The sequence below is a fragment of the Euleptes europaea genome, chromosome 3, assembly GCF_029931775.1.
Source record: "Euleptes europaea isolate rEulEur1 chromosome 3, rEulEur1.hap1, whole genome shotgun sequence".
NCBI classification, from domain to species: Eukaryota; Metazoa; Chordata; class Lepidosauria; order Squamata; family Sphaerodactylidae; genus Euleptes; species Euleptes europaea.
Genome location: NC_079314.1, coordinates 98,577,612 through 98,589,342, shown reverse-complemented (window position 1 = coordinate 98,589,342; position 11,731 = coordinate 98,577,612). Strand labels below are relative to the sequence as shown.

Genomic DNA, 11,731 nt, shown 5'->3' with positions numbered 1-11,731 from the left:
GCAATTATCTTCCCCTGGTGACATGACTTGATTCACTGCCATGGGAAGCACCTCACAGAGCAATGACGTCCCCTGAACAGCAGTGGAATGATGGGAGGGAAGGATTACAAAGGACCTCTACTACAACATTCTGAACACGGCTCTCAATGCTTGTAGGTTGCAACCAAAGCAGATGAGCTTTACTGTTCTTATAAAGGTGGGATGAAGGCAATATATTGATTTGAATGGTCAATAACTTACAGAATGCCTTGGGATGCAACATCAGGAACACACCTACCAAAGGCTGAAAACTATCCAATGTTATTCTTAGTTTGCAATGTGTACTGCAATAAATGCAGCCATGTTTCTTTCAGTAACCCTTTTTATAAAAAGGATAATGCACTCAGAACATAGTGCTTGAGAAGTACAACCGTCTGAGAGCTGGCAACACACCCTTTTCCACATTGTCCTCACACTCTCTGTAAGTTCAGTAGCATGGGTGTCATATACAGTATTACAAAGGCTATAATGACATGGGCAGTTTTGTACACGCCCAGGACACAACGATCAAGACACTTCTGAAACAGAACATTTCATGTGTTCATCGCATGTTGAGGTAGACGGAGTCATGACTGAAATTTTTCTACACCTTCATTCGTTCATGACAAACTTCTTTGTGAATCCTCCTCCTTGGAAAAAATTTCCGTTTGAGGGCGATTAGCTGAAAAATTAAAAGAAAAAAGGAATTAAGATTTTCCAACTATTTGTTCATGGGAAGGAACCATTACATTGGTCTGCTCCATTCCATTGCACTCCTTTCATGGGTACTTTTGCCCACCACTAATAGCACATTTAACGACAAACTGCCAAAACAATCCATGGAAAGCTCTGGTTTTGCACACTCCCCCACTATTCTCTCGGAAATTAATTGCAGCTCGGAAATCTATCGCTAATGCTTTTGTGACGATCCACAGTTTGTTGTTTCATCCTATACACAAACTAGTCTGTTGCTTTCCCTCCATACCAGTGTTTCATCCTGGCTTGGAGGCAAGAGAATAAATAATATTTAGAATTCTTATATAACAAGTTACTGTTTGTGCAAAAATAGAAGTGATTATTTTCTGACCCATTCATGAGTGAAAGTGAGACGGAGCACGTATTTCCCAAGGATTTCTAAGAGTGTTCTTTTAATGACAAATCATGATTTATTGCTGTGTGGGAAGACTATTTCCCTTCTAGAAAGCACAGCACAATGATACACCTTATGGATAAAGAAAACTGGATGCACACATACACATAAACACATTGATTCAGCAGTACATGCTTGCAGCAGTCGGCACTTGTACATACACGTGTTTCCCAAGTTGCAAAATATAATGCAGAAACTGGGACACCCTATCAGTGAGGTTACTGGCAATAGGGCTGATCATCAGGGGAGGGGGAAGGAGAGGGGAAGAGATGGTGCCTATGATTCAGCGCTTCCTACCCCTGAACAGCTGTTTGGTGCTTCCAATGATGATTTAACATTCAGCCCCAGTTCCTAGATTGGGATTTTCAACTTGGGGAAATGTGCTAGCAGCTGTTTGTTTGTATTATTCCTCATCCACCTATGTATATGCCAAAGTCTGGTCTAAACTGGACTGGAGCTAAAGAGTGCAAGAATCCCATCCGAATGTTTAATGTATGCCTTTATGTAACTGATGGCTCACCGCCCCCACCCTCCGTCACCTTCTCAGCCATTACTTCATTGTTTGCGCTGAACCTTTTTCAGTTATTTCTTTATATTCCAGTAGCCATGCATCCACTTGACGAAACAGCAATCTTGGCTTTATACCATACTGTGGGTTGGATCCAGCACAGAATTCCCATGGCTGCAAGGATTCCTGTCACTTCTCTTGGTTGTTTCCCACTATGTCCCATGAATCCCATTCATGCAGGAGCAGAAGTGTGTGGGGTGGGGGGAGGGGGGATTTCCGCTACTGTGGGAGGGGCAAACTGTGAGTTCCACAAGACGAAGTCCTTGTGCCTGTGCACATGTTGCACTGGTATCCAACACCTTATTTCAGCAACATGAAAAATTTTACATTTAGAAAGTTATAGCTTTTACCTGCTCTGCAAAAAACGAGGTGACTGTGAACACAATCAGTGTCACCAGAACGCAATGTGTCCAAAATTTCAGCTTGTCTCTGTAAGCCCTCCTAAATGCAGCAGGATAAAAATACATAAAATCATTTTTGTAGAATATCCATACTGACAAACTGCAGAAGCAATCAGTATCTAGAAGTGAATTTGAGAGCATACACTGGTTAAAGCCTTGCATGGAAATGGACTTTCTCTTGTGTTAGTAAAAAGCGAAAGCTTAAAGCACAGTTATAAATTTAAGTAGGAAATTGCATTAGGACAGAATGTATTTTAATGGATCCAAAAGTTGGTCATAGTATTTTGTATTTGTGATAATTTCCTCAACAATTCTGCTCAGTTGTTTTTAGTTTTAGCACATTCGTCACATACTTTTAAAACTCAATCCAGAAAGCAGAAGGGAAATTGCTATGTTCTGCTAAGAAACTTGAAGTGTTGAAGCTGATACAAACCAATGTTCCAAGTCAAATTTAAAAGGCTGGCATTGCTTACCATTCCTGAAGCTCTTGCACATGAAGAAAGCGGTTTCGATACTCTCTTGGCAGTTCAAATTGGGACGGGATGGGAAACATTGATTCATAAAAATCCCTAAGCACTGCTTTTACTGTCTGAGCATCTTTATGATTGTGATTAATGTTGTCATTTAGACAAACAAATTTTCTGAAAGAAAAATAATCAATAAAACCCTCTGTGTTAAGAAGCAAATTTCTTTTTTTTTAAAAAAAAGAAGCGCTACAAACTCCCGTAAATGGGTCAGTAGCGTGGCTTTCTCATTCAGAATCATGGAGTTAAGAACATTTCAGAGTATTTATTGATGCAAACAATGTGTTATAAAATATTATTATTCCTGCATACAGACATATAAATATAAGAGGCCCGCATCCTTTGTTAAACTTTTATCTCCAGAAAAGCAGCATCCTAGTTTTTCTACACAATGGGTTGGATCCAAACAGCTTTTCCACAGCAGGAGTGAATGGAAACGGCCCTCATTTTACCAAGCAGACGTGCTATTCCACCATTCCACTCACAGAAAGTCTGTAACCAATCCAATGACAAAAAGCCCCCTTAAAAAAAAAACTTTGTATTTATCTTGCATCCACACAAAATTTTATTTCACAGCATTCTATAATGAAAACAAGCATTTCATTTTACAGATCAGAATTTAAAGTACCGGTACTCTCAAAATCAAATACACATCCGAAGTGCATACCTGGGATTTTTTCGAATGTCATCAAGCTGGCCGACGACATGAGAAACATTGGTGCGAATCATTTTGAAGGCAACTTCTTCCTCTCCCATGATTTCAAACCTTAGTACGATAAAAAGAGTAATGTCACATAACAACATGAAGTAAGAATTTAGTGACACCACAAGTATTATTGTATTGAATTTCGGTCACATATCTTGGTAGCCTATTTATATACCTATTTTTCTTATAACTATTCTGTAAAATATTTTTAATTCACTATTCTTTCTATATACGGCTGGGTACACAGGTTGAAAAACCATTTAGAAACGATTCCATCGTCTGAATTCTTCTACCTGCCTGGCTGATGCACCTCCTTTTTTTTACTGCTAGATTGTGATTTTCAATTGTGGCTAATTTTTTTGGTTTCTAAGATGCCTTGAGCCCTGCTTTGCAGGAGAAAATCAGGATTAAAAATATTTAATTAAGTAATAAATCGTTCCTAGTACAAGTGCAGAACTCACTCTGAGTGATTCACATAAGACCCAATGGAATCTTACTCTCCCCCTACTCCCAGTACACCATGAAGGGAGCCTACTAGGGTGCATCTAATTCTCCAGTTCTGTACTGTGCAAATTACTCTAGTTCCAAAGATCAATCAGGCAGAAATGGAGAAGCTGGATGCGAACATGGAAAGGATTCACAGACCTGTCCCCTCCATGCCCTGGTCTATTGAGCCTGCATGGTGCAGTGGTTAGAGCAGACTAGTATCTGGGAATCCCAGGTTCAAATCCCCACTCTGCCATGGAAGCTTTGCTGGGTGACCTTGGGCCAGTCACGCACTCTCACCCTAACCTACCTCACAGGGTTGAGGATAAAATGAAGGAGGGGAGAACAATGTAAGCCGCTTTGGGTTCACGTTGGGAAGAAAGGCAGGGTATAAATTAAGTAAATAAATAACAATATTGTCCATATGTGCACTGAAGGTGTGTGTTAAAACAGGGCTCTCTCAACAACTATTGAGGGATCAATCAATCCTCACATGGGTATCACACCCACATTTAGAAGGATTGTTCTGCTTGTGCCACCACGCGTTGGCAGGGACGTATAGCTCAAAATCACTTTGTCAAGGGATGACAACACTATGTATATTAGGAGATACAGTTTTGTGTCTAACTAACTGTTGAATAAAATGCTCTGGAAAATACCTATGAAATTATCGGCCTTGTCTCTTGCTCCTTTCTTGCTGCTATAACTACATTTCTTTTTTGTTTGTTCCACCCTAGCATTATGTGACTCAACCCAATCATGCTGAGTATCACTATAGTATTTGCCACCAGGGGTGGTGTCCAGTGGCTGGCACAAAGAAACTCAATGCATTTCACAACAGTGAAGACAGATAAAAAAACCATTAACAAATAATAGTTTAAGTAGAAATCTTAAAAAAAAATTTTTTTAATTCAGTTCCTTCCTGTCTGGCTCACTGCCAAAAGGCTTCATTTTAAAAACACCACAGTTTATTCTTTGGGACTTTCCAAACTTCTCTACTCTTTTTGTCTGTTTTGCAACATAGATAAAGAAGAATGAGATACCTGTACTTGTTTTTGTCCTTGTATGCTTTACGAATTCTATCCGTCACAAGCTTACAGTTGGTTAGCAGGTTTTTAGTCACTGGAGGCTGAAAATGGGACAAACATTAACTGAAGGGACTGGCTGCCAACTTGGAAGGCTTTAAGAGGCGACTGGACATGTTCATGGAGGAGAGGGCTATGCATGGCTACTAGTAAAAATGGATACTAGTCATGATGCATACCCATTCTCTCCAGGATCAGAGGAGCATGCCTATTGTATTAGGTGCTTTGGGACACAGGCAGGACAATGCTGCTGCAGTCGTCTTGTTTGTGGGATTCCTAGAGGCCCTGGTTGGCCACTGTGTGAATACACTGCTGGACTTGATGGACATTGGTCTGATCCAGCATGGCCTTGGTCTGATCCAGCATGGCCTTTCTTATGTTCTTAGGGTGATTAATTTGATGCCCCTCTTTCGTAGTGTTTTCGTAGAACACTAATTCCTAACAATCTTATTGCTCATGCAACAAAACTAATTGCTAGATGACAAGCAAAAAATAAAAAATATCAGTATGTAAAACTAGGAGACAAAAGTCATTGTTAACAAGTCCTTACCAGATTAGGATCGTAATATGCTTCCTGTGTTGGTGGTATGATATTAATATGAGTGATGTTGACTGGAAGAGATTTAGAACAATTTATTAACATTTGCTCCAGACCGGTCAAATCCTGGCAAGAAAAAAAAAGAGAAAAAGATAATGCATCTTCTTGTTCTGTAATCGCAAACATTATTCAGACTAAAATGAAATGACCTGGACTTTTGCTTATAAAAGCTCATTCATTTCTATAAACCAGATATAAACCTAGTTATCCCCAAAGTAGGAAACCTGTTTCTAAGCTGTACCACTTGAGGCTGTGGATTGGGGCTTGCATGAATTATAAGGCAATAAAGCCTGTAACTGGGGGGGGGGGGCAGGAAAGGGCTAAAAATGGTTTAAACAAAATTAAATTAATAACCAGTTAATTCATTCTTCTCACTTAGAAAACAAGAGGTCAGAGAATGCTAGGCTAGACCCTTGGTTGAATCCTACAAAGGCTCTGCTGATTGGAGTGCAAGGATTCTAACCCAGTGCAAGGGTTTTAACCCAGTTCCCCTCCTCACTGAGATATCCCCCTGTGGCAGAACATCCATACCATCCAACCCTTCTTCCTGACATCTAGTTTTCTTTAAGATGATGTAATCAACCATTTGAGCGTACATTTGTAGTCTGAAGTGGTAGAACACAGTCACAGACTTACCACCACAGAGGAAAAATTTGACCTTAGAAATAGATACTGAAATGTATTAATAGTTTCAATGAAAAACTAATGAGGCTTAAAGCTTTAAATCACCCAGGCAGTACTGATGTCACTCAGGTTATATTAATGTGTTTGGGCTTAAAACCTGCTTAAGTCTAGAATGAAGAACGACAACAGCAAATGAACTGGAACCCCAAATGAAGACAATTTCTTTATGAGTCATGAGAAGAGGTACTGCTGTTTGATATTAGTGAATGCTACTAGCAGTTTTAGATGAACAAACTTCAAGGCAGGATTTAAACTTCGCATCCCTTAATACATATTATGCCAACAGACAGCAACCTGCCCAGCTGCCCTGTGAACTTCTTACCAAACACACAGATAATGTGGGATGAAAAATACCATTACAGCCTACAGGATGCGGATTACAATCCTTTTCCGAGCATATTTATTTGAAATTAAACCTAATTATAGCCCAATAAGGTTTATTCCTACCTAAATGTCCACAGGATTGTGGCAATCTGGTTAACTATTCCACACAAACAAAACTCTTACAAATTTTACATTTATTTTATATATCTGGGGAATTTACTTGCTTCCTTCCACATCTTTTCTGTTAGATGACAGCTTAGTTCATTAGAACTGAAAGCTACACTTTACTCCGCCTAAGACAACTGTTACCACAGCTGGACAACTTCCCTTAAATCTTAATTCAGACGTCACAACCCTGGTTTCGATGTCTGAATTAAGGCCTGAATAATTTGCTGTCACGTTTTCAAAACAGCCTTCCTAACACCATCTCTTGCATGTAATGAACACAGGTGCCTGGACAACGTGGAGCTTGTTTGCTCCCCCCAAAACCAGGATTCTGAATGAGAATTAAACAGTGGTTTAGAATCCTGGTTTGTGGAGAAGAAAAAGAAGTTCTAATTTGTCCAAGTGTCTACATTTGGACATCACGACAAAACTGCAGCTTGACAGGAAACTTCCAAAGGCTGAAACTCTTCATCTTCTGAGCATGAAGAGAGGAAGGAGAGTGTGTGTGAACACAGCAAGTTAGAAACAAATCTCCATGACATCTGAACATAGGGTGCTTTCACACATACTGAATAATGCACTTTCAATCCACTTTAACGACCATCGGTTCTTGTAGGCTATCCGGGCTGTGTGACCGTGGTCTTGGTATTTTCTTTCCTGACGTTTCGCCAGCAGCTGTGGCAGGCATCTTCAGAGGAGTAACACTGAAGGACAGCGTCAGGCATCTTCAGAGGAGTAACACTGAAGGACAGTGTCTTCAGTGATACTCCTCTGAAGATGCCTGCCACAGCTGCTGGCGAAACGTCAGGAAAGAAAATACCAAGATCACGGTCACACAGCCCGGATAGACTACAAGAACTGATTAACTCTGTCCGTGAAAGCCTTTGACAACACTTTAACGACTGTTTGCAAGTGGATTTTGCTGTTTCACGCAGTAAAATCCAGCTGCAAAGTGCATTGAAAGTGGAGTGAAAGTGCATTATCCAGCATGTGTGAATGTGCCCATAGTGTTATTAACACTATCAGTGGACATCTCCAATGTTTACTTTTCTTTGGCTTTTTCCCCCTTAATGACTATATGGCGTTTTCTGGATACATTAAAAAAGTACCTGCAAGCTTAAGGGTAATTCATGAATTCTCGTGGCCAATGTCCGTATCTCCCTGTCAGACAGAATTCCAGACATATCTGTGTCAACCTCATCAAAAACCTGAGAAACGTTCAATGGCTGAACTGCACTCATGAGATAGTAGAAATATGAAAAGGCAAACTGCATATCTTCAGAGTGGCGTACTTTGTGAAATGAAGTCTTGTCAAATTCCTCCGGAAATCTGTCCAGAAAGAAGGGGAGTAAATTGAACCTGTTTTACAGACTGGATAAATAAAATAATCTAAACTACAGGTCATAGGATGCAGAATGTAATGGGATGTCTGGGGTGATACCCTCTGGGAAAACAGCCCTTTCACAATTAGATCATCCAGAAGTAGGAGATGCTGATGTTAACCAAGACAGGCACTTTTCCTAGGTGAAGAAGAAGAGTTGGTTTTTATATGCCGACTTTCTCTACCACTTAAGGAAGAATCAAACCGGCTTACAATCACCTTCCCTTCCCCTCAACAGACACTCTGTGAGGTAGGTGGGGCTGAGAGAGCTGTGACTAGCCCAAGGTCACCCATCTGGCTTCACGTGTAGGAGTGGGGAAACAAATCCAGTTCACCAGATTAGCCTCCGCCGCTCATGTGGAAGAGTGGGGAAATCAAACCCGGTTCTCCAGATCAGAGTCTACCGCTCCAAACCACTGCTCTTAACCACTACACCACGCTGTTTGAAAAACGGATTATTTTCTTTAAACCATAATTTGCCCTCAACTTGCCAGACAATTCAGGAAAACAGTTTTCAGTACAACTACATCTTCAACCTAAGAGATGATTGTCTTACTTGGAGACTGGAACTCCTCTGTAGATTCGATTCACATGCTTAGTGGAAGGAATACCAGAGGGAGTAGAGGGCAGCTGAGAAACAGCAGATGGGGACACCTCCAATAGGGGATTTAGGGGACAGAGCTTTGGACAGACACAATGTCTTGCAAATGTCAGCTACCCCCTTAGGATGTCCAGTAGTGATTGCAGACAAGAGAGTTTAAAGTCTTTCTTAAAAGGGGAATACTTATTATTACAAGACACAAGTTTAGTCCTCACAAACAGATGAGAAGATAAATCTGTTTTTGGAATGTTTCATGTGTGATGCCATAGGCAGAGATTCCCATGATGAAAGGCTGCTCATATCCCCAAAAATAGACAGCGCATAAAAAACTAGAAGTCAGAAAGAAGGTTTTAGCACACTGTTCCCCCCAAAATGTTCATTTTTCCTGTGCAGGAATTTTAGGGGTGTGGAACCAACTTTATCCTCAATTAAAATTACACATTTGTCAAGCAACAAGATAGCACATCTGTACTTGAAGTAAAGGGTTACTTGGTCCCTTAATAAAAGTTAAGACTCACAAATCCTGTAATTCTTGCATCACTTTTCGGTCAATCATATGAGGCATGTGAGCAGGGACTTTCCGAGATGTGAATCCAAATTTGCTGTTCAGAAGTTTATTTACATATCTGAGAGAATCAGCAAATGTGTCTTTCAGCAGCCTTCCAATTAGTTTACTATCTGTAAAGTAAGCCATTTCCTTCTTTAATGTCTCTTCTTCCTGGAGGGAGTGCAGGGAGGAAGTGTACACATGCAGTTCATGCTTACATTATTCACAAAATAACAGAAGTCCGTTTTCTCATATACACGGTTGATAGAAATCCAGCTGTCTTCAATGCGACCAGATGTGTAAAAGAACCTTTTAAAAATGCCTAGTTCATATAACTTTTTAAAGATAGTTAGAGGCCTAAAATCACACTTGGATGAAATATTGCATAAGGACTCTAATGTAATTTGCTCTCTATTACTAAGAAAATTAGCCACAAAACCCAAGTCAACATGATTACTGACCATAGATTGTATTTGCAAGTGAGGTGTGACAACCAAATGTGACTGCCATGTTAGTTAATTCAAAAAAATTTTAATCCAAAGGAATGCAGAAACTTTATGCTTAGACATATTGGTCCCAATGTAAACTTGGAAAGTTTACACCTTTGCCATCTTGTGCCTGCTCATTTAACAAAAATTAAAGTAGGAAGCCAAATGAAAGATGAGTTTTGAATTTTAGTTGCCCCTTGAATGTAATTCCAGCAATGATTGGCAACAGCCTCTTCCAAATTGTCCAAGACCCTCCTGATTTTAAAGATTTCTGAATGGTAGCCACATGCTTTTACATTTGTAATCTAGAAGGTCTTCCTTTCCTAGCAGAGCCAACTTAAGCTGAGAAGTCAATGGGCTTAGAAGAGTGTAACTGTGCTCAGGATGGCACTGTAGGTGTCCTTAAAGCCGGACACTATTTTTGGTCTGTATCTTGTGGTTCAGTTATTGAACTGTGGCAGTGAAAAATATAAACTTTACTCCTGAACTAAGCCATGTTATCACTTTCACAGAGGTGTATTTGCTATCATTGTTATTAATATAGTTGGTTTTTTTGAGTGGTCAAGGACTCACATGTTCTTGTAATCCTGAAAGATAGGTCCATATGATCCCATCTCAAGGAGGTAGTAAAGCCAAGAGAGGCTTTCCTTAGGGCTACCTAATCATTTATTTGTTAGTTGCTTGTCAAATACATCCAGCCTCTCTACCTTGTCAGCTCGTGACATAAAGTGAAATGTGAACTAGGGACATCCTGACTGTTAGATACTATGCAGTATTAGCTCCTTAAAATCACTTAATACATTCTCAACACTATCTCAATCATCTGAGATACTCACATCAAGCAGATCCTGGAAATATTTATGCTTCTCCCAGGGCAAAAAGCCTGGATAATTTCCAGCATAATACTGTAGCTTCCTTCCTGGTATGGCTCGATTCGCTCCTATATCTTCCTTGGCATGCGCTTGATCAACATCTGTTTCTTTCTTGTCTTCTGCCATTTTCTCTTCCTTAATTTCTTGTGGCTTTTGAGTTTCCTTCTGTAGGAGAGCATTTAGGATTTTCTCCTGAGACTCATTTTTTCCACCTGCATTCTGGATTACAGGCGGGGTCTCCAATTTGACTGCCGAGCTGTGTTTTAGAGGGAAATAGCTGCTCACCTTCATTGCCACAAGACTGCTACCAACAGGTGCCAGTGGAAGCACTTCATGCCTTTTTCTTTCAATGTCTGCTTTGCCACCTTGGCTGCTTTTGTAAGAGTGATGCCCGTTTCTGAGATTCTTCCGAGCTCCTAAGGGGTCATATGCTTCCTTCAGCCTTGTGTTCTGGAAATGGTTTCCTGCAGTTGTGAGCAACGACTGGAAGGGCTTCAGAAGAGCAGCCTTTGACAGGTTGTACCCTTTCTGGGTGACATCACCGCCTTGTAGCTGCAAATCTAAGTGTTGAAGAGCTAGCCTTACGTCTTCAGGAAGGAGAGACATGTTAACTTGTGGAATCACTATGCCTTCATCAAAACTCTTCGTCGTGCCATTCGGATGCTTTTTAACTCTTGGGAAACGTTCTTCCTCAGGGATATCGTCAAATATCATTTCCACTTCTGGTGCTGCTGTTGTAGTTTTCACATTATCTTTAGGTTTCTGGGTGGAAGTGACGTTCACTTTTGGTCCCTCTCTCGTATCAACCTCCAACGTCACCTGCATCTTAAACTCTTCGTCATCTTTATTTTGAAATGTAAGGTTAAAATGGATCACAGTTGCATTCATTCCACTGTGCATGATCAGGTGGATAGTTTTCCATTTGTTAGCAATGGAAGCGTGACGGATTATTGGGTTATCGCTATAGGCACCCTCAAGGCCTCTCTTGGCTATTTCAGCAAAGCTGAAGTAAGGTAGGTTTTCGCCTTTTGGAATGACATAATGAGTCACATTCTTCTGAAGGGTCACTTTGTACAACTCCTGAAAGTGATCTGGAAGGACACAGGAATACTTTACATGATCTGCCTCTTCTC

General features: G+C 40.4%; 1 protein-coding gene across 1 annotated transcript in view; it reads right to left on the bottom strand.

Annotated features, from left to right (window-relative positions):
- Positions 1 to 300: 300 nt before the first annotated feature.
- Positions 301 to 11,731, bottom strand: part of GNPTAB (N-acetylglucosamine-1-phosphate transferase subunits alpha and beta) — a 51,450-nt gene continuing 40,019 nt past the window's right edge. Inside the window, exons 14-22 of the mRNA XM_056846961.1 lie at positions 10,563 to 11,689; positions 9,210 to 9,409; positions 7,819 to 8,038; positions 5,489 to 5,602; positions 4,897 to 4,982; positions 3,329 to 3,427; positions 2,611 to 2,778; positions 2,087 to 2,177; positions 301 to 700 (exon numbers count right to left, since the gene is read on the bottom strand). Of these exons, the coding sequence (XP_056702939.1) occupies positions 623 to 700; positions 2,087 to 2,177; positions 2,611 to 2,778; positions 3,329 to 3,427; positions 4,897 to 4,982; positions 5,489 to 5,602; positions 7,819 to 8,038; positions 9,210 to 9,409; positions 10,563 to 11,689 (2,183 nt within the window). The 3' untranslated portion in view covers positions 301 to 622. The remainder of the gene's footprint in view (positions 701 to 2,086; positions 2,178 to 2,610; positions 2,779 to 3,328; positions 3,428 to 4,896; positions 4,983 to 5,488; positions 5,603 to 7,818; positions 8,039 to 9,209; positions 9,410 to 10,562; positions 11,690 to 11,731) is intronic.